The 22,623-nt window shown below is 39.7% G+C and overlaps 1 protein-coding gene across 8 annotated transcripts in view; it reads right to left on the reverse strand.

Moving 5' to 3' along the window:
• Positions 1 to 22,623, reverse strand: part of ZNF474 (zinc finger protein 474) — a 127,425-nt gene that overhangs the window by 92,545 nt on the left and 12,257 nt on the right. For all 8 annotated transcript variants that reach the window (XR_003431229.1, XR_003431223.1, XR_003431230.1 and 5 more), the window contains exon 2: positions 2,990 to 4,225. Coding sequence is in view for 4 of the 8 variants with exons in the window: in XM_027099384.1 (XP_026955185.1) it covers positions 2,990 to 4,012 (1,023 nt within the window). In the remaining 4 variants the exon portion in view is untranslated. The remainder of the gene's footprint in view (positions 1 to 2,989; positions 4,226 to 22,623) is intronic.

The following is a 22,623-nucleotide window of genomic DNA, read 5'->3' on the forward strand; positions in this document are numbered from 1 at the left end:
ATTTATTTATTTATTTATTTATTTATTTATTTATTTATTTATTTATTTTAGATTCCATATATATGTGTTAGCATACGGTATTTGTTTTTCTCTTTCTGACTTACTTCACTCTGTATGACAGACTCTAGGTCCTTTTAAATAAAAATCCACATCAACGGATTTATTCCTCTTACAGTGCTGCTTGGGATCCTTCACAACTTCACTGTGAGATCAGAGAGAGTGAATTCAGCCCTACGTTTTGGATGAGAAGCAACGGAATAATTCAAGCCCATTCAGTGGTGAGAGGGCAAAGCAGAGCTGGCACAGAATGCCCATCGACGACTTGGAGGAGGACCGTCTTAGCGGCGTTTGTTTGTTTAGATTTGATGGACGGGTAACAGGAGCATCTGTGTCATCAGAGAACTGAGCCAATCTATGTAGGAGGAACATTCCGAGCGGAGGGTAATCCACTCTGCCAGCGAAACAGTCACTGTTGCCCAACTGCAGTGAGTTGTTTCCAAGTTCTGTGATCATGATTCTGAAAATATTTTTCTCACCTGAGTTCACTACAAGATTGAGCCCCCTGAGAACATTGGGCAAGATCGCTGATTCTAATCTGAAGTCAGAACAAGGATTCTAGAGGGAAATTGTTCTGATTGACATGAGAAGAGAGGAAGCAAACATCTGAATTGAAAAAAACAATGCATGTGTCTCACAGTCAGCCAAAAGCTGGCCGCCACAGGCAGATGAAATTCTGAAATCTAATAATGCACAAGGCAGTGATCTTTATGGAAATGAATGATTCACTGCACTATCTAAATCTTAAATGATACAAAGATAGAAAAACAGCAATAGACGGGGTCAAAATGCAACCAAAGGAGAAAACTACACTACCCAGGAAAGGCCTTCTGCTGAAAGCACAATGCAGTGGCAAATGTCTTTTCAAGGGAAGGGATAAAGTCTGTTGGTCCAAGAGATCTTATGCCTCTCAGAAGACTAGGAGTTTTCTCCATTTTAATGAACCCAAGCTTGCTCCAAATCTGGCAGCTAAAGGGACCCTATGTTGGATGACATTTCTATGCCCTCCACTAAAACCTGTGTGGTCCCCAAAAGGGCCAGCACATATCTGACGGCAGTGGGTGCCAGTTTCTCACTGACACGCACCTTTTCAGGTCGGGAGCAGAGTTGGTCACACTCTGACAGAGCCGTGTCCTCTAGATGCCCCTGTTCCAAAGGACTCCCTCTACTCTGATCTCAAAGCGCAAGTCACCGACAGCCCTCACTGGCCTCTCCTCCTGACATTCTCCCCTCCAGATGACTGAGTGAGTCAGGGGTGTCCTCTTGTGAAGCCAGGGGCCCAGGCCAGCCTCTCTCAGCAGTCGTGACTGAGTGAGAACACGCTATGCTCAGCCTGCTGGCTCCACTCTTGGGAGCACAAAGTATGTGTTACAGCAACAAGCACGAGAATTCTGACCACACTCTTTCCTATCTTGAGATCTGTAATGAGAACACTTAAAGCAAATGCATACAATCAGGAAACAGGGCTGAAAGTCAGAACACTAACGGAGTTTCAGATTTGTGGCTCTAAGACATGGATTCTTTCGCTCACTGGATCCAGACCCCACACGTTTTGGAAGAAAAGCAACAGCCAGAAGATGAGAAAAACAGTTCATGTTTATGAGACCAGCCTGAAGCCCATGCCACACTTACGAGTTTGGGTTTTCGTTCGGCAAAGAAACTAGCTGTTCTTTTTCAATTTCATCGGAAAATATGCCCATTAGTCTGACTCTTCAGCTTTAAGATCACTGTCTTGGAACCTTCTAAACCAGTAAGTGAAAGATCTCACTTAAAGATTTCATTTTAAACATAGAAGTTAGGAAAAAGTACCCGACATTTGCCAAAGTAATGCAATAAAAGAAGTAACGAAGAAAAACTGGGTAAAAAATGAAGTATGGCTACCCATCCCCCAATCCCTCTGGTTTAATTTTTGCAATAGCTTGGGTAACCTTAGTTTCCTGAGAACAGTTCGTTTAAAACACTCCTGCAGGTGGGACATTTCAAGTAGCAAGTCACAGAGAAAAGCCTTTGACCACCTCCTATTTCTCACGACTTGATGTTCTGTAAGGTGTGACACATGGCAGCACAACCACTTCCCTGGCTTCATGGAAGGACAAAACACATGGACCACACTCTATCTTGCATCCTTCCCCAGTCCTGGTTGATGATGAGATTTCAGGTGAAGGCCCAACAACATTTCACCATACAGGTTGGGGATCCCTGGGGTCATGCTTATTTACAACTGCCCAAGTCATGGCCTGGTGTCTGACCCAAACACAGGGTACAGAGCAGCAGCAGAAACTGAGCACTTCCTAGATCCATGAACACACCTAGTTGGCTTTGGGTCTGCACTGGGGTTAATCCCCCAGATACTACAACCATATAAGTGTTAAAAGAAAACATGCTGCATTTTAAAGCATGTTTATTTCTGCAAGTGCTCCAGTGTTTAATTATGCTAAAGTCATTTGGGGTTTTTGACACAGATTTTATTTTAGTACGATAAACTCAGTATAACCAGCATGGCCAAAAATGAATTCCTAAGGTAGATGACTAAAATAAACCAGTAATAAATATTGGCTGTTGGAATGGGAATTATTTCTCTGTAATGTAGACACAGCATTACTGACTCATTTTCAAATACCAGTCTCTCCCAAGGATTATTGGTATGAGGGATCAAGGAAGAAAGAAGTCCATCTCTCTTTTAGGCAGCAGAATGGAAGGAGACTATGAATCCACCAGGCAAGGGTGTTTTTAAATCTACTTTGCCAACAGAGATATAGCCCTGGAGTCTGACAGGGCGTCAACTCAGGCTGCACTGAGGCAGAAATAAGGCATTGAAAGAAACCATCCTAAGAGTTGAGGGAGCTGATTCTGGGGACATTTTCCTCTCATTCCCCTGGAGGCAGAATGTACCCCCAGACCCACCCAGTGTATATCATGTGGCACGAATTACCTTATCAGTCACAGTGGGTACTGCCATGCTCCTTTGCTGCTTGGAATTAGTGGACTCTTTGAGGCCACCTTTACTCCATAATGTCAAATCTTGAACTTTTGGCCTGCTAGGTTGAGCTGTACAACTTCTCTGGTGCACCAGAAAGCTGTCAGGGGCAAAGGTCCGGCTACAATTTGGGCAGGGTACGAGCTGAGCTTGACTCGGCCCCTCTTGGTTGGACTGTCCAGTTGGAAGGGGCTGAGGCTTCCGCGGTAGTGGCTGGCAGAACTCGCTAGGGAGCCGGTCATTTTCTATTTTCCACTTTTCCAGGCATTTGGGCTGATGTATAGGAAGGGACAGAGTGCCAAATTCCCTACCACAGACGTAGCAGATGAGAGCCCTTGGTCGGGTTGGGATGCCACCAGAAGCTTTCTTGAGAGCAGCAAGATTATCAGAACTGTTGGGGTTTGGTGCCCTGGGCCCCTCACCCTTCGGCCTGCAGCTTCTCTGATGAACAAGAAGCCGATCTGGCAAGAACTTGCGACCACAGGATTCACAGGGCAGCAGCTGAGCCTGGGAACCCTGGAATGCTGCCTGAAGATTGTAGGATCCACTTCCACTGAGAGGCAGTGGTTTGGAAGGTTCTGGCCTCCTCAGGTGCTTGGGCAACTTGCTGTTTTCAGTACGCCACTTCTCCAAGCACTGGGGCTCGTGAATGCCAAGCGATTGGGACCCAAATTCTCGGCCACAGATATGGCACACCTGGAACCCGGGCCTGCGGGATGGGATCACAGGGGGGCTGGGCTGACTTGCCGACATAATCCTCCTACTGGACCGTTTTAGGAGTATTACAGTTCCAGGTCTATTTTTCTGAGGGTCCGTTTTTATTTTTTCACCAGGATTGACAAGCTCAATTTCTGGCAAAAAGCTAGAAAGGGATGCACTAGATAGAACAGCTTGGTTTATAAGGAAGGTAGGCCCTTTAGAATGGTGGAAAGACTGTTGCAACGTGTTGGAAACCGTTTTCTCCTTTCCTCTTTCCATTAACAAAGAAGTCTTTCTCTAGTGCTTGCTCTGATTTCAGGCCAGACATATTTTGGGCTTCTGCTTAGAGAGAAGGTTAGTCAGGTTGGCTGTTCTGGGGTTCCACATTGTAGCCAGTACCTTAGACCCAAAGACAGTGACTCAGAGCTTCATTGCAAGGCAGCAGTCTGGAATGCTGGAAAGTCCCCATGAAACCTCAGATGCCTCCAAGATCTGCAGGGGAAACATAAATCAAGAAGTGATTACATACACACACACAGACACACACTCAGATTTTAAGTTGATAAAGAAACGTGTTTTTTTTTTTTTTTTTTTTTTGACCTAGTATCCTCTTTGGCTAGCATAGTAACTAGCACTTAGGATTTGTTCAGTAAATGTTGAAATAAGTACGAAAAAAAATTCCATTATGAATTGCACTGTTACTGTGTTGAAAGTAGTGTTCTGCCCAAAGGAAGATGGACATTAATAGCACATCACAGACATATATGGCACAAACCAAGAGGCATGGTGGTGAGATCATGGAGGAGAGAACCAAGGCCTCTGAAAATGATTAATGAAACTGCAGATCATGTAAAAAGACCTCCTTCCACTACCTTAGGGATTCTTTTTAGTGCCATGGATTCCTTTGTCAGTTCTTTGAAGCCTAGGGACCTCTTCCCAGAATAATAATTTTAAAAGCAAAAAATAAAATTCTTACTAGTACAAGTGAAACTAATTTTATTGAAATAATTTATCAAATATTTTTAGTTGTGATTTATCTTTTACTTGAGCTATAAGTAATATGCTAGAATTTTTGAGTGTCCATGGGCCTAGGGTTAAGAACCGGCAGAAGAAGTAATTCAATAGTGAATAGGAGGATTATCAGGGAAACCATCAGAGAGAGGTAAACTTCTTGTAACCTACCAGGTATCCACTCTTCTTCATCATGGGACGGGAGTATTATTAAATTGTGGCCGTAACTGTCAAGCCAAGATGCAACCCAGGGCTATACTCTTCCTGGCAGTATATCTGTACATCTTTCCTGGGATGAAGATGCTCAGACTTCACTTGATGCTCTTTTTATAGCTATTGTGTTCACGTTCTTGTTTTATATAGATATATCTCTATATAGATATTATCTATCTATGTATCTTCAAAATACCTTTTGTAAAAAACATGGCCAACAATTTTATTAAACCAGAAGAAAGGGCTGATAAGATCTCATTATGGTCAGAAGCCAAAGGAGTTTTTACCTTGGGTAAAGGCATGAGTCAGTTTTATCCCAGGTCTACAATCTAGCTCAAGAAAGGTAATTTTCAAAAGTCTTAGGACCTTCTTCATTTCCTGAAGGATGGCCTCACTCTGGATTAGAGGCTCCTATTCACAGAGGGAGAAGCACCTGATCTGAGGCTGGACCCTGCAGACCACAGCAGACACGGCTTTAGGTACAGCAAGGACAGCCGTGCTGGTAATATCAAAACACTGTTTGGGCATTGCGGTCGATAAGGGACAAAAAGAGCTGTGAGATATGCACCCAGTTCCTGTATTTTGGTGCCAAGAAAGGTCTACATCTTTGCAATTAAGGCTATCAAATCAGGTCTGGCACAGAAAAGGAAGTTATTCTTCATTTTGACAGATCCTAGGACAGTGATATTAACACATGTGACAAAAGAATGTGTTGGCCCCAAACAGAATGACCAACACAGAAAATGAAGCTTGAAGGAACAAAATTTATCACTTGATCATCACCATCCAAAGAGAAAATGGCTCTAGAGAACACAAAGAATCCAGTAAAATTATTTCATCAGGTTTTAAACAGCACATGACTGAAATAATCCTCCAAACCACTCTGCTTTTTTGGTTCTGATTTCTTGTTCACCAAGGATCTCCTGGTTCAGTTTCCCATTTTCCTTGATACCAGGAAGTTGCAGACAGCAAAAGCACTTAAGGAGACAGATTGGAAAAATCAATGCGATCAAATGAGCTTATTTCCCTAGACTTGCTTGCAGTCTCCCCACCTCCCCACACTGCTCCCTGGAGGTGAGAATTCTGAGAAAGCCCCATGACTTGCTCCAACACCTCCTGCATCTTTCCCTAATCATAAAGTAAGAGAACTAATATTTACTGAGTGCCAACTATGCATCAGATATTGTACTAATTTTTATTTACATAATTTCATTTAATTCTCAAATGATTATGAGGCAGGTATTATTATTTTCTTTTTACAAATGAAGAAACTGTGACTCAGAAAAGACAAGTAACTTGCCCAAGACAGTCAGTTTCTAAATGACAGAACTGGGAATCAATTCCTGCTCTCTTTGGCTCCGATGCTCGACTCTTTCCATTATTCATTCTGCCTAAAATTCCACCGGCAGAGCTTCTTCTCTTAAGTTTTTTATCCCTGTTTTAATGTACGATTCATATGCCCCATGGGAAGGTAACTAAGCTCTCACCTGCTTTTATGCTCCCTTTTAGAAGAAGGAAGAGGTGAAAGGGAGGAGGGGAATAGGGCACAGAAGAGGAGAAATCTCCAAGATGGAAAAAGCAGGTGAGAAACTGAGGTTACTGAAGACAGCGTTTTTCCTTAAGCGATAGGGATCACTTTATTTTGCTGTGAATGGTTTTCTAGATGAAGTTTTTCCCTGTGTGGTGTGCAATACATAATCCTTTCCTGATCTCACCAGTATCCTTAATAAAAATCTACACTACTAGCTGCAGGCGGTGGGCGAGAGGAATTGGCTGCAGGGTGAAAGTGAAGGCTTCCCAAAGAGGTCAGAGGGCATTCAGTTTGCAGCCCTGTCACTATTTTGATTAGGGATGGATCTCTATGCGTGCAGGTGCTTGTGCACTACAAATATTTTCTCTGCAGCAAAAATGACAAAGCATCATAAAATTCCCATTGAATCTTCATCTTTTCTTTTTTAATCATCCTCTTTCTTCCTCCAGTGTCCTCCTGAAAACTGTCTTATTGTGATTAAATGTATCAGTGTATGGAAGATGAGGTAGCTAGAAGCAAGTGAAGTTTTGGGCAACTGGAGAAATTTATGATGTTTTCTGCCAGTGATTCTGCTAAGGCAATGTGACAAGGCACAGCATAGTCAGCTGCTCTATCCTATAAGTTAGTTCTAAAAGTGAGAGTGCTGGAAAATACTAAATACATATACTTAAATCACTTAAGAATTTGGCCTGTCACCCAGATACATCGTAAAGCAATGTTGCTAGTTTATAAAGAGAACCACTTTGCAAAGCCAGCCAGTTTCACCCCAAGCATCCATGGAGAAATGTTCACTCCAACTGGCCTGAATTATTCATTTTGACCATATTTGCAAATAGACTGTTTAAAGAATGTCTTGGAAGGCATCACGTTTTATCAATATGATGCCATTTTTCCATGCCCTTTGGTGTTCATGGGAAGGGAGAGACAAACTCACAAAGATGAATATAATAACCATGAAAATCCAAAACTCATCTTAGCATTAGGAGGTGTTTCTCTACAAAAGAGGGGAAAGAACACAAGCAGAAGTGTGATGAAGTCTTTTGAAAAATAATTTAGCTCTTTGAAACAAAATAAACATGGATACATGACATTTTCTCTGTTAGTATAGAATCCAAATTCTTTAAATGGACAAATGAATAAATAAGAAAGTTGGAGTTGGGACTTATGCTGGCTCTGAGTAAAATGATAAAATAGAGGAGGTTTGTCTTCAATATCTTCCATCCACCCCATTCAGTAGCCTCCCCTGCCTGGTACCCTCATATACACTCCAGTCTTCCTTACCAATGAAATCTTGCTTTCAGAAAAGAGCTGATAGACTCTTTTACACCAAGAATTATGATTGATGAGATAATATCCCTCCCAGAGTCTGGCAGAGACAGCTAGTTCCCTACCAATAGTTACTCTGTGCAAATTCTCTCAAGTTAACAGAGCCCCACTTTCTAGCTGGGCACATGATTTCCCAGCCAAAAGTCTACAGGTTTCTTTGTAGCTAGTGGAAATATTATGTGGCACTTGTAAAAACTCCTATTGAAAAGTAGGGGACACAACCTGCTCCTCTGCCCTTCCTTCATACTGATAACTGATGGCTGGAGCTCTAGCAGCCATCTTGGGCCAGATTACATTCGTGTAACCCTTGACATGACAGAGTAGAGATGTTGATGAACTTTGGTCCCTGATAATATTAGAGCCATCATAGAAGCTCTGGAGTGTCTTCCTTGGGCCTTATTTACATAAGAGAAATAAATGTTTATTTGTATCTTAGCCAATTTTTAAGAGTCTTTTACTCATGTGAAAACCTAACACTGAGTTATAGTTTAATAGTTGTCATTATCTAGGCACAAAATGAATTCTAATAGTGACATTTCAAATTTCAGGACCTTTTTTTGATGAGAAAAAAAATTGAGAGGTTTTATGAGGCAAAACTGACTTATTAAATATACAGTTTTTCCTAAAAATCAGAAATAAAAAAGCTTGAAACTTTAAATACTGAGCCAATGGTTCTTAAGAAACTGATTCACAATACCTCCTTTCCTGGAATTTTTTTTTTTTTAAGAAAAAAATTAATTGACATTTTGCTTCAGAATGATAGAATCCTATTTTTTTCCATGAGATTTTGAAAGAGCTAGGAGGCATCATTGTTGTGCCAGTTATTAATGCACTGTCTCTGTATTCCATACTCTCTTTCCTATATCCATCTTTGTGATGCTGGCACTGAGACTCTGCACACCCTATTTCTGCTTTGCCAGCCAGCCTTGCATTATGATTTACCAATACTGGTAATGGGGGAAGAACGTGAGGTTAGAGGAGAGAGAAGACTTGTGTCTTTTTAAAGGGTTTCCTGCCTGCTTTTGGTTCTTGTATCACCCCAGCAATACTTCTTTATCTCAGCAAAAGCAGTTCTTTCCTGTAGCAGAAGGTGAAACCAGTTTACAGTTTTTGCAACATTTGCAAATCAGATTGATTTCCCCTCACCCAACAGAAGGCACCATCAGCTAGTCTGCTCTTCCTCTTTGGAAATCGGATTTTCAGCTCCATAGGGTGCTTCTTCTAAGTTGCTAAGTCGTAATAACTCAAACCTTTTCCCTCTGATCCTTCAGCCCTAGGAATGGTAGCTGCCACCTCCCTTATACAATAGTTCTCTCTTTTTACTTTGCTAGTTACCTAGGTAACAACTTCATTCCTGGTTAACAACTCTTTATATTCTCTCTGTTTAAATAACTGGTATGGTTTCTGTCTCTTGACTGATACAGCCACTCTCAGAATATAAGCAATAAAAATCTGTGATATTCAAGCTGCATATTACCTTACTATTGCAATAAACTCAAATGAATTATTTCATAGCAACTTAGAAAATAATATGATGCTTAATATTCAACCCCCAACTCATTCAGACCACTGAAAACATATCTTTATAATGTTTACACCATCACTAGCCTTCAAGAGCTAGAAAATGTTGCTCTTCCATTGTGATCAACTGAATTATACCATAAGGGGAAACCTGCCATTTTAGGCATATTCATATTCTTCTTAATTTTATATGATACTCTTCCTGTACTGACTACCCAGCCATATGGTCACCGCAGCCACAGAGGGAGTCAGAGTAAGGTAATCCCATTCATAGATCAGAGATGACCAGGAAGTGTTGAGGGGAGCTGGTCCAGTCACCCTGGTTGGTTCTCTCACTCCCTTCTGGGTAGCTCCTGGGCCAGTAGCATTTGCAGTCCTCAGTAATTCTGATATGCATGGACAAAAGAGCAACTGGGAACTAGAGGTGGTTGGGCTTGGGAAAGACAGGAGCAGTGTTTGAAAGGTAAAAAATGGAAACAGTTTCAGAAAAGCCATTTAGCCTGAGGCATGACTTCTAGGGAATCTGGGTGTCCATACTGACATTCCCAGGCTGATTTTGAATAGCTAATGCAAAATTTCCCCTTCCTTGTCTCTCCTTCACTGTGAAGAATTTTAAACCAAGATATAAGTTCTTTCACTTTTATTCCATCTAATTGTCAGGTGTAGACATAATAGTCTATGGTGTTAGGAAAGCTATGAAAACCAAAAATGGGAGAAATGCACCTTTATGCTTCTAAGTAGAGCCTTCTGCAAGGGCATTTTATGTTAAGGTTCATAATATCACCCTATGAAAGCTATTATTAGACCGAGCCTGTAATTTTCACTCTATATTGAGTATCCAAATCACAGAGTACTCAAGAGTCATAAATGCCACACAGGTATGACTGTGTAATTGTAATATTGACATTTGGAGTGATGGAGAACTGGTTATGGAAACCACCAGGATAGTCGCGTTAGAGGCCTATAATGTATAGAAATTCAAAGGATAGACAAAAAACTGGGAGAGTCAGCCATTGAATAACAAACAAATCTACACGCCATATTTTCTGACATCTGGGATAGTTCGATTCCAATAAAATAACTCTATTCCAATAGCTCTTTTTTAAGACTTTAAAGAAATGTTTCATAAGCCAGACCTGGCTCAGAGATATGCCCCTTTTGGCCTGCATAGAGTTAAAAATGTTTGAATTAGTTGCCATTATTTTAAAATTGAGAGATGTGACACAAAATTGGGATTTTTGGTTTCTTTTGAAAAATTGGAAGATCAGGCCTAGAGCCCATCTTCCAACGTGGCAACATCGAACATAAGCTGGGATATTGAGTAAGGGCTGAACCTATAGATCGGACAGCCAATCTGCACTCTTGCAAAGTTTCCCATCAGCCCCTTGTTCAATTCAAAATTCATGCTTGGGGCTTCCCTGGTGGCGCAGTGGTTTAGAGTCCGCCTGCCGATGCAGGGGACACGGGTTCTGTAACCCGGTCTGGGAAGATCCCACATGCCGCAGAGCAGCTGGGCCCGTGAGCCATGGCCGTTGAGCCTGTGCATCTGGAGCCTGTGCTCCACAACGGGTGAGGCCACAACAGTTAGAGGCCCGCGTACCGAAAGAAAAAAAAAAAATTCATGCTTGATTCTCAAACTCAATTGAGTTTGTGACCTTTTGTGATTCTAGCTTTAAAATTCCCTTTTCCTCCATTTTTCTCCTCAGTCAAATATTTGAAAATCACTATAAGGAGCACTTGCCCTCGGAAGACTGAGAACCCAGTTGAAGTCTTTTCTCTGGGAGACAACTACTAAAAACATGACGTACTCATTGGTAAAAACTCAGAAGGGAAACTTCCTAATGAAAGTTGAGTCAGGATGAAATACTTGGTTCAAGGAAGGAGAGAAATATCCAAGGCAAAAAAGAAAAGAACCAGTGACCTGAGAAAGAATTTTCATACATTATTAAAGGGTCATAGGAAATGATGAACCTAATTTCAGAAAGAAAAAAAAAAATTAAGCAGCCTGTGTTTAGATCAGCCACAGGAGAGATGATAGAAGGAAAAAAAGAAAAAAAGGAAGAAAGAAAGAAAGGAAAAAGAAAAACACAAACAGGCAAGAAATGTGTTTTGGAAACCATCTGAACTTTTTGGAAGCATTCCCATAATTATTTAGTTATCCATTGATATAATAAGAGCTACTCTTCTGTTTTAGTCAGGGCCCTTGATTAACCATTAAATGATTTCCCAAATGAAGAATGTTGGATATCTTAAGTTATTAGATTAAGAAAGAACCAGTCAATAAAAAGAACCATAAATAAGGTATTAATAATATAGACTATTGTTACATTTCCAAGATTTGGGCTGGAAATACTTCCTAAGAGACTTATGCTTCCTTGCAGGGATTATAGAATTTGGTGAACTTTTTCTTTCTGCCAAGCTGACCATTTTCTCAAGTACCATCTATGTTAGTTTAAACTGAAAATGTATAAGAACAGCACAGTACAGTAATTCCTTCTCATAAAGAATGAGATATCCGATATCCATTAAGTGTCTAAATTTGATGTATTATGATAAAAAATAATGGGGGAAAAAACTACACATACCCTTGTTTCAGTATTAAATTTTAAAAAGAATTACAAATAGATTCATTGTTTACCAGTTTCCATTATGTGATATGCTTGCACAGAGTTCCCACCGTCTTTACACTCTTGATTTACTGTCTCAGAGAGCTAACTCAGTGCAATATCTTTGGCAAAGACTTCCAAGCGACAGAGTATTAGTGTCAGAAGTGCAGTTACTAGACTAGTGCCTCCAGGTTAAAACAAACACAATGAAGAATATAGCTGCCTTTGATGGGATCTTCTTGGCCAAGATAGATTGGCATAAGACAGATGGGCCTCACTGTATTCTGAAGGAACCTTTTTTAACCACATCACCCACTTGTCCTACAAGAGCCTCAAAGTTGTGCCTTAGCTCTACCCACCTCCAGGAGGTCGGTGCCTCCCAAAGCCTGGTTAACACTTAAACTGATCATCATTACCATTCGTTACAGACATCAACACCCTTTGTTAATAATGCTCTTTCCACGCAAAGCTGTTTCTGAGGAAAGTCCCTGGGAAGAAAGTCAAAACCAGGATGGAGCCCAAAAGGCAAGGCTGGGTTTCTGCTGTGTGTAAATGAATGTGCCTCTTATTTCCTGGTACATTTAGCATGTCTTCTCTGGTGGTGACCCTGGAGTCTCGGTCGTTTGGGTACACCCACCAGCTGAAGGCTGTTTCTGAACAGGGGCTTTCTATTGCTCTTCTCCCCACATCTCTCATCCTCCTATGTAAATAAGTCATTAAAAAGCTATTGTCATTCATTCATCTCTGAATTTTGTGAACAAGGAACTCTTTCACAGGCCAGATGGTTTGAACTTGTCGATGGTTAGAATCCTCCACTACAACCTCTCATTGCTCAGGAAATCTTACAAAGGCTATCCCCTGCTGGAGAAAACCACTGAAAGGAGTCTCTTGGTGTCTAGGAGAAACTTGTTCATTCTCCAGGTCCCCAGAGCCCAGGCCAAACATAAAATGTGGTGACAGCTCTTTATTTGCAAACGTTCTTAGTTTGTACTTTAAATTTTTTGTAGTTTAAACTTTACTGAAAACCTCCTTCCACCCCATGCCCAATAAGTGTCAAATAGCAAGGAAGTCAGTGAGAGTATCAACTGCTTTGTTCTCTTTTCCTTTAACAAACAAAAGGAAGATCTGTGTGTATTTTAAGTCACACCTAGGATCGGAAAGATTGGAGTATTTGATTGGAAGAATTCAATTTAAAATCAATTCTGTGAATGCTGTTTTTTATTGTTTCTTGTGTTTTCAGCAGGCTTTTTTTCTCCCACTGCCTGTGCTCTCTTTCTCTTTGTTTCATTGTTCCCATTGTCTGTCTGTCTCCACTTTAAGTCTAGAAGGACAACCCAACACATGAAGGACAAGGTACCATCTGCAAGGGAGTGAAGAATGTGGCATCCTGTGGTTGACCTCACTGCTAATTTGCTCTGAAGACACAGACCAGCTTACCACTAGAAAAGTGTGTCTTATATTTCAACTCCGTTATATTCTGGAGAAAGCAGGATGAGAAGTGACGGGCCCAATCTAATCACATGAGTTCTCAAAAGTAGAGAACCTTTCCCCCATCTAGTGAAAGAGATGGGACAACTGAAGGAAAAAGGGATTCAAGTAGCCATTGCTGACTTTAAAAGAAGTGGAGGGAAGAGGCTGTGTGCAAGCAATGGGGGTGGCTCTAGAAGCTGGGAAGGACAAGGAAACAAACACAGGGTCTTCAAAAAGGGACACAGTCTGCTGACACCTTGATTTTACCCCAGGATACCCGTGTTGGACTTCTGACATAGAATGATAAGATAATGGATTGGGGTTCTTTTAAGCTGCTTATTTTATGGTATTTTGCTAAGGCAGTAATAGAAGACTAAAACACCCCAAAAGAAAGAGATCAGCATTGTGAATGGAGCCTTCTGCAAAAATGTTGCTCAACTACTTTTGGTCCCCCTGTGACCCAGAATCTTAATACTCAGCTCAGGGTCACCCAGCTCTAGTCTCCACTGGAAACCCTGCCAGGGTGACTCCATCCCAGAGGCCTTGCTGAGAAGCCCCAGTCAGCCCTCTACAATGAGAATTATAATTCAATTTACTCTACAGTAACGAAAACATAAATATTCACATAACATTATAGAATGGGTTCCAGTATCTCTCTTCAGCTCTTGTGAGAATCCTCAACCAGTGTGACTGAAAAAATAATCCTTCAGATTTTGCATTCTCCTCTGTGTGGTCTATGTGTCTTTCCCGTACACACTTCAAGCTTGCTCTCCCCTGTCCTCTTTGACTGTATTCTTTGTTTCTGTATCTGCATATTTGCAACTGGTAAAGCCTTTATTAACTGTTATCTTCAGAAACTTGACTTTAATACACTCTGCTCTTGGTTAACTGACTATATTTCTTGTCAAAGTGCTGCATGCATAATATTTTCCTTCTCTCCTTTTGACTCTGCCCTCAGGACCTCAGTCAGCCTTCTCTAACAATTGGAGGTGGATGTTTAAACCCTTCCTGGGTGGAAAAGGTTACTTCCAGTTTCGAGGCTGAGCTGAAAACACATTTCCATTTTGTAGAGTCATTTCCTATTTAAAATTGTAGGAATCAGAATATGCCACTTTGACATAAGGATTACTTTGAGCAAATGGGAAGGCAGATGGGTGAGATTATAGGTATATATATGAATGTATGTGTACGAGTGTAAGCGTATGTATATGTGAGTGTGTAGATGGTGAGTGGTTAGGTGTGGGTATGTACATGACTGTGAGTGGATGGGTGTGATATGAGTGTATGGATAGAGGTGTGAATTGTTAGATGTGGTATGTGTATGGATGGAAGTGAATGTGTATATGTACATGGGTGTCAGTGATTGGGGGGGTGTGAATAGGTGTGAGTGGAAGAGTGTGAGTGTGTATGTATATGGATGTGTATATATGAGTTTGTAGATGGATGTGAGTGGTTTTGTGTGTGTGTGTGTGTAGATGGGCAGTAAGGTGGGTAGTGGGTAAAGTGAGAAAGGGAAAAGAATGATGAATAATTTATATAAGTAATTGAGAAGGTATACTGGGAACAAATTATGAAAAGCCTTATAACGAATCGCAAGAATTTTGATTTCCCTATAGGAAATGGGGAACTTTTATAGAGTTTCTTATATATAACATACAACTGAAAAAAGATCATGAGTGAGGAAATCTGGAGAACATCAACATTTAACATCTAAAGACCAGGCAAAGGAAGTTCTTTGGTTTCCTAAAAGGATCCATTGCAGACTTTACTCTGCAAGTAAACTTTTAGTAGGAAAATAGATCCCTCTGGTTTATTAAATGCAATTTGTACCTAACTTCTTGAGACTATGTATACTACACAGAGCCAGACTTGTATGCTCCTTCCAATTCTGAAATTCTGTTTAATGTTGCTTCAGGCAGTTAGCTCCATGTTCCATCTTATGTTACTAGTAGTAGCTGACATATGTCTAAACATTTTTGCTAAAAATCTTGACAAATACTTCTGGACTAGAAAGTGAACTTCTGCTGTAGAATTTTGCTGCATTTAGACAGCACTTCAAGAATGAAAGAGTTTATTTACAACAGCATCTTCCCTTTGGATGCTAAATCAATTCCCATGCCTCTTTCTGTGTGTCATGGGCTCAGGTCATTAAAATCTTAATCAAGATTTCACTAACACGTCTGGGAAATAGAGTCCAAGTTCAAGCAACCTCTCAAATACATTGGTACAGTCTAATTTGCTAAGTAAAAGCAGAAAAAGTAGCTTACACCCAGAACCCAGTAATACTCTGTTAATCTCCACTTTAAAATACTTTTGCAATAAACTCAGGTCTGTTTTAAACACTTGCTCCAAAATGTCTATCAGCTACAGAATCTTGGGATATGTAACCTCTCTGTGCCTCAATTTCACCTTATGTTTGGTAGGATGATAATACCTTGCAGAGTTATTATGAGGATTAAAAGATAAAATAATTAGCACACTGTCTGGTAGGTGGTATGATATCATAATTGTTATTATATGGTTCTAATAGGTCTTCTGCCCCATATTTTCATAAATAATCCTGCAAGCTGAAAAATGTAATTAGAAGACTAACTATAGATTTTTAAAATTATTCTTCCTTTTAAAAAATATTCTGATGAATTCCAAAATTTTCATTCTGCAGCTAATTCAAATAACATTTTATTCATATTTCATTAAAAGACAATCCGACCTGTAGTCCTGAAAAGGAAAAAAAAATACTAAAAAGTTATGGGAAATATGAGTACATTTTTTTAAATTATCAGATCAAAGCAGTATGAAATATTATAATTATGGTGCTTGTCATACTCAGCCCCTGCTAAGGAAATCTGCCCCACCCCCTCAGCCGATAGGTGGCCCTGGGTGGTCATGTTCTGTAGCATATTATTCAACTCCTGATCCCCAACCCAAGCTGATTGTGTCAGAACTTGGGCATTGGACAAGGGCTATCCATCATATGCTCACCAGTAGTCTATGACATGAACAGATGAACTGGTTCAATCACAATTCCTCTCTTGAAAAAGATAACAGCAACGGTTGCTAAAGCAGAAAGGACACTGAGAAAGAGTTGTGAAGCTGAAGAACAGCAGCATGAAACATCACAACAAATAAATTATGCCTAAGAAGAAGACAGACTATGTAGAAGAGCTAAATATTTCTCCAAAGAAGACATACACAGATGGCCAAAAGGCACATGAAAAGATGCTCAGCATCACAAATTATTAGAGGAATGCAATTCAAAACTACAATGAGGTATCACCTCACACAAATAAGAATGGCCATCATCAAAAAGAGCACAAATAATAAATGCTAAAGAGGGTGTGGAGAAAAGGGAACCCTCCTACACCATTGGTGGGAATGTATATTGGTGCAGCCACTGTGGAGAACAGTATGGAGGTTCTCTAAAAAAATAAAAATAGAGTTACCATAGGATCCTGCAATACCACTCCTGAGCATATACCTGGAGAAAACTCTAATTTGAAAAGATATGTGTACCCCAGTGATCATAGCAGCATTATTTACAATAGCCAGACATGGAAGCAACCTAAATGTCCACAGATGAATGGATAAAGAAGATGTGGTACATATATACAATGGAATATTACTCAGCCATAAAAAGAAAAAAATTGGGTCATTTGTAGAGACGTGGATGGACCTAGAGAGTGTCATACAGAGTGAAGTACGTCAGAAAGAGAAAAGCTAATAATGTATAATAATGCATATATGTAGAATCTAGAAAAATGGTACAGATGATTTTATTTGCAAAGCAGAAACAGAGACAAAGACATAGAGAACAACTGTATGGATACCAAGGGGGAAAGAGGTGGGGTGGGAGGAATTGGGAGACTGGGATTGACACATATACATTATTGATACTATGTATAAAACAGGCAACTGATGGGAACATACTGTGTAGCACAGGGAACTCTACCTAATGCACTGTGGTAACCTAAACAGGAGGGAAGTCCAAAAGGGAGGGGATATCTGTATGTGTATGGCTGATTCATTTTGTTGTGTAGTGGAGACTAACACAACATTGTAAAGCAACCATACTCCAATAAAAATTAATAAAAAATAAAATAAAATAAAATAAAAAAGGAGATGTGGAATATATATACAATGGAATATTACTCAGCCATAAAAAGAATGAAATAATGCCATTTGCAGCAACACTGATGGACCTAGAGATTATCATACTAAGTGAAGTAAGTCAGACAAAGACAAATATCATATGATATAACTTGCATGTGGATTCTACAAAAAAATGATACAAATGAACTTATTTACAAAACAGAAATAGACCCACAGACATAGAAAACAAACTTATGGTTACCAAAGGGGAAAGCTGGGGAGGGAGATGGTGGATAAATTAGGAGTTTGGGATTAACAGATATAAACTACTGTATATAAAATAGATAAACAATAAGGACCTACTGCATAGCACAGAGAACTATATTCAATATCTTCTAATAACCTAATGGAAAAGTATCTGAAAAAGAATATATATACTTGTGTGTGTGTATATATATATATATATGTGTGTGTGTGTGTGTGTGTGTGTGTGTGTATATATATATACATATATATACACACACACACACACACACACACACACACATCACCTTGCTGTACACCTGAAACTAACACAACATTGTAAATCAACTACACTTCAATTTTTAAAAATTAGAAAAAAAAGTAGAATAGAAGGAGATGGAGTGACTGTGGGTGAAACAGGGTAGAGCATGGGAACAGGCCAATGTTGGAACACTCAGGTGAGCAACCATGAGGGGCTGTCACTACTGCCTGGGTGCAGAAGACATACAATGTTCTTTAGTCTTTAGATCTTGCACTATTTCTAGAGAATATCTGCACTCCTGGAGATTTGTGATAATTCTATTAGAAAATGGAAAAAGCTTGTCACAATGTTCCAAATAAGAAATGAGAAATTATATTCAGATGTTACTAATGTCTGTAATGTCAAATATAAAAGAGGAAGTGGGCCACCTCACAGGTGGAAAAGCAGTGACCAGGTCAGGCTTGCAGAGCTAGATTGTGGATAGGGCTCTTTCTTCACCTCTCCTAAAAAGGAAAGCAGGGTCGGGTCTCTAGTTCTATGCAGGCTTTTGAAACAATTCAAGAAAGAGACCTAATGAGTATAGAGCTGAAAAGCCAATAGGGATAATACCTGATTACTAACACTGAATAATCAGCAGAAATAAAAAGAACTTGGTTGAAAATTCCTTTGATTTCCCTCTAGAATTCTGAAGCTTTCATAAAAATTACCTATTCATTATTTTGGTGTTTGGTCTGGAGAACAGAGTCCACTCAACTCTTTGGCTAGGAATTCCCCTGGAACAGGTAGTTCTTGAGCTTCCTGAGGCCTGGCTGTTTGATTCTCCTGTGTTTCCATGCACAAGTATCCTTATAATAAATGCCCTAAGTACACTTGAGTCCACTAAGAAGGCCTGGCTGGAGCTGGATTTATTTAATAATTCATTCAGCCCAGAATGCTGCCTCTGGCAGTGGAGCCTGGAACAGATATTTTGGACATAATTTTTGAGTTCCCATTACCACGACCACCATTAGAGATATTTCCAAATAATCCAACCCTTCCATCTATGAGTTAATAGGCTATTATAGTACGTTTACTTCACGTATGTATCTGTTAGGATTGTGTGTCACTACAAATAAAAAGAATCCTACTTTAGTCACTTAAAGAAAGAGAGGCATATCTTTTTTTTTTTTTTTTTTGGTACGCGGGCCTCTCACTGCCGTGGCCTCTCCCGTTGCGGAGCACAGGCTCCGGACGCGCAGGCCCAGCGGCCATGGCTCACAGGCCCAGCCGCTCCGCAGCATGTGGGATCCTCCTGGACCGGGGCACGAACCCACATCCCCTGCATCAGAAGGCGGACTCTCAACCACTGCGCCACCAGGGAAGCCCCAAGAGGCATATCTTTTTATCAAAGTAAGAAATGTTTTTTGAAAAGAAGCAATCAGATTCTCAATAATACCAATGCTTCAGTGATGGTCTTGGCCTTTCCTTCATGGATGCAACTACTGTACTATTACTATGGCATTATTTGAATTATGTGATTCTACTATCTTCATATAGGACAGATGGACCAATCCTAGGGTCTAGCAGAGCTCTTTTCCTTTGTAGTTTTTCTGTAAAGGTTTGTGGTTATCCTAGCCTCCAGGTGAACTTTTCAGAGAATGCCATCAGCCAAGGTCCATGGGACACCAACAAGAGTCATTGTGAGCACCCTCTTCCTTTCATTCTCCTCCTTTACCTTTACTGTCCTTTTAGGCCCAGAAGTCCCATTTGCAAAGGCTACTCCACTAAAAGACATATATGGCAATTAACTCCTAGGTGACTAAAAAGGCTTTTCCTTTCTCTCTGTCTTGAGAATTATTTCATTATTCTGGATCCCAGGGTGGGAAGGCATAGATGAGATGCATTTAGTAAGTCTGCATTTACTTTCAGTGGGCTTTATAAATTTCTTGTTTTCACTTTTTCTGTTCACTGTTCTTTTCTCACAGTTGTCTTCTGAAGCTTCCATTTAAGTGTTGTAACTATTTGTTCATAGTTTTTCTAGTTTTCTGATATTTTGAATACCAGAATCTTATAATACCACAATTATATGGGAGAAATAGAATAAGCTGAACTATCTTAAGACATTATGAAATCACTATTTGAAAATGTATAGATTTTAAATCTGTCTTGTAAATATCATATGGAAGGATGACACAATTTTAGGCTACAAATTTTTCTCTCTTGATTAATTATAAAATTCCAGTTACAAAATTAAGATTGAAATAGATTCAGTTACTCTATATGTTATTAGATTGTTGGTGAATCACAACCTAACCTATTTTATTTAGTCACACAATGGATAGTGTCCATTTCAGTAATTACAGCTAGAATAGTGTTCCTGTGCTGCTTATCAGTAAGCATTTCCTGAGAGTCTCTGTTGAAAAGTTTATTTGGAAACTTCTTGTTACCCATAACCACCCCAATAGTTAAAATAATTAAACTCCACTTGACATGGTATTTGACATAGGAAATAGGCTAACTGAAGAGGAAAATGTGATTTTAATTTTTGTTGATTGAAATGTTATGTGTTTCATATATAATATGGTTCACTTGGAACTGAACAGATAAAGCAATCCAAGATTTATCTTATTTTAATATTGCACAATCATTTGGTATTTTTGAGAGAAAATGCCTTGAAGTGATTCAAATAATATGAAAACTAATTACTTACTACACATTTCTGATTTTAAAAAGAGCCACAATATAAATAATTTTTCACAAACTGTATGTATTTCCATCCTTTCAATGAATATATACACTTGGCGAGAGGCTGGAATCTTATTAGTTATATTTATTATCACTTTGGTGAGCACTCTGCTGCTAGTTGCGCGCACACACACACACACACCCCTCTATACATTTCTCTCCAAATTCCTTCTAGGACAAGAGAACAGACTGATAATCATTGTCAAAATCTTCATTTGGCAGCGAATCCATGCCAAGATTCCAGTCCATTTAGCATGTATTTGGTAATGATATGCTGGATTGTAACTAGGTCAGATGGTACTAATAAGGACAATTGTTGGCTAAACATTGAATTCTGAGTCTTTCTCCAACCGTGTATTTCTTCTATCTCCAATCCTCAATATTTTTCACTTTGTTCTTTGTTCATTTCACGGTAATTTTACTAAAATAAACTTTGACCACATCTTTCGACTTGGGAGAAGTCATACTGATAGTGAAGGCAGGTGAGATGATCATGAGGATGCCTTCCTTTGCCCCAGCTCTCCAACTAAGTTCTTGATCTTCTTGTGGGCTTGCATGGGAGATGTGGGGTTGGGAGAGGAGAGCAAGAGAAAAGGTAAAAGGGACTAGTAGACAGTCTAAAAAAAGGATTTAGTATTTTTTATCCCTGTATAAGTGTATTTGAATGATTTCACAGAAAAGTAAACATTTTATTTTACCCTAGTCATCTTCTTGTATTTTCTTTCTGCTCACTTTCTCCTCTCCTGTCTTTTTTGCTTTTTGCATCTTAATGCCTCTCCTTTCCCATATTCTTTCACACCTGTCTCCATTCTTCCAGTGATGTTGGAAAACTTCTTGTGATGTTTTGCCTGCCCTCCTAAGTGTACTGCCACGCAGGTGAATGGGGGTGCCTCACCATCCACATGCTGTTTCAGGCATAATGGGTGGATAACCACTCCCACTGCCTAATCTTTCTTTTTTTCAGAGCAGTCATATTCACCTACTTAAGTTATAAAACAAATCCTATACCTCCCCTGACTAAATGTTCCGTGGTTGTTGCACTATTCTCAAAATAAAATCCAAACTCTTGAACTTCTGTAAACTGGTGTGTCCCTAAGCCTCTGCTTTGGTCTCCATTTACTCTCTCCCACCTGTACTGTGCTTCATCCATGTTCACCTTTTGGTTCCTCAAATAAACCGAACTCGTTCTCACTCTGGGGTAGGTTAGGGGAGAGAGTGAAAAGGAGCTTTGCACATGCTCTTGCCACTGCCTAGAATCTTCCCCGTCTTTGCATAGCTTTCTCATTTCATTTTCCAGATCTCTGTTAAAATATCATTGACTCAAACAGACAGACCCTTCCTGACTACTCTTTCTCAAGTAATTTCTTTGTTTCTTCCTAAAACACAGAAACACACACATACACATGCAACATACAGAAACATGTGTGTGAACACATGCACACATGTACCACTGCCACCACCACTATCACAGTTATGTGCACAGTTATGACAATGCTGTTTATTTCCTTCACAGCTCTTACAGCATGTTTTTACCTTGTTTGTTTACTTGTGTAGTATTCTTTTCCTTCACTTGGATGTAACCTCCATGAACATTAGGGGCTCATTTGCTCTCTACATAGTTAGATGCCCAGCACCTAGTCCAGTGCCAGGCACTTTGTAGGCACTGACAAAATATGTTGAATGTTGAATGAGCTGAGTAAGATTAGTTTAATTTTAACCTAAATTTTTAAACAAGAATCAAGCTCATTAATTAAATAGATGAATAAAAACAGAAAAGGACTTTTGGAAAAAGGATTCAAAGCTAGTTTTGTGGTATTTTCTCAAGTCTTAGGAATATCTGACCATCTGACCCTTGTTTAATATTCCTAACAATGTTAACTCAAGGGATTAGTAA

This window comes from Aethalodelphis obliquidens, unplaced genomic scaffold (assembly GCF_003676395.1).
Source record: "Aethalodelphis obliquidens isolate GAN/ISIS:26980383/991018 unplaced genomic scaffold, ASM367639v1 scaffold4, whole genome shotgun sequence".
NCBI classification, from domain to species: Eukaryota; Metazoa; Chordata; class Mammalia; order Artiodactyla; family Delphinidae; genus Aethalodelphis; species Aethalodelphis obliquidens.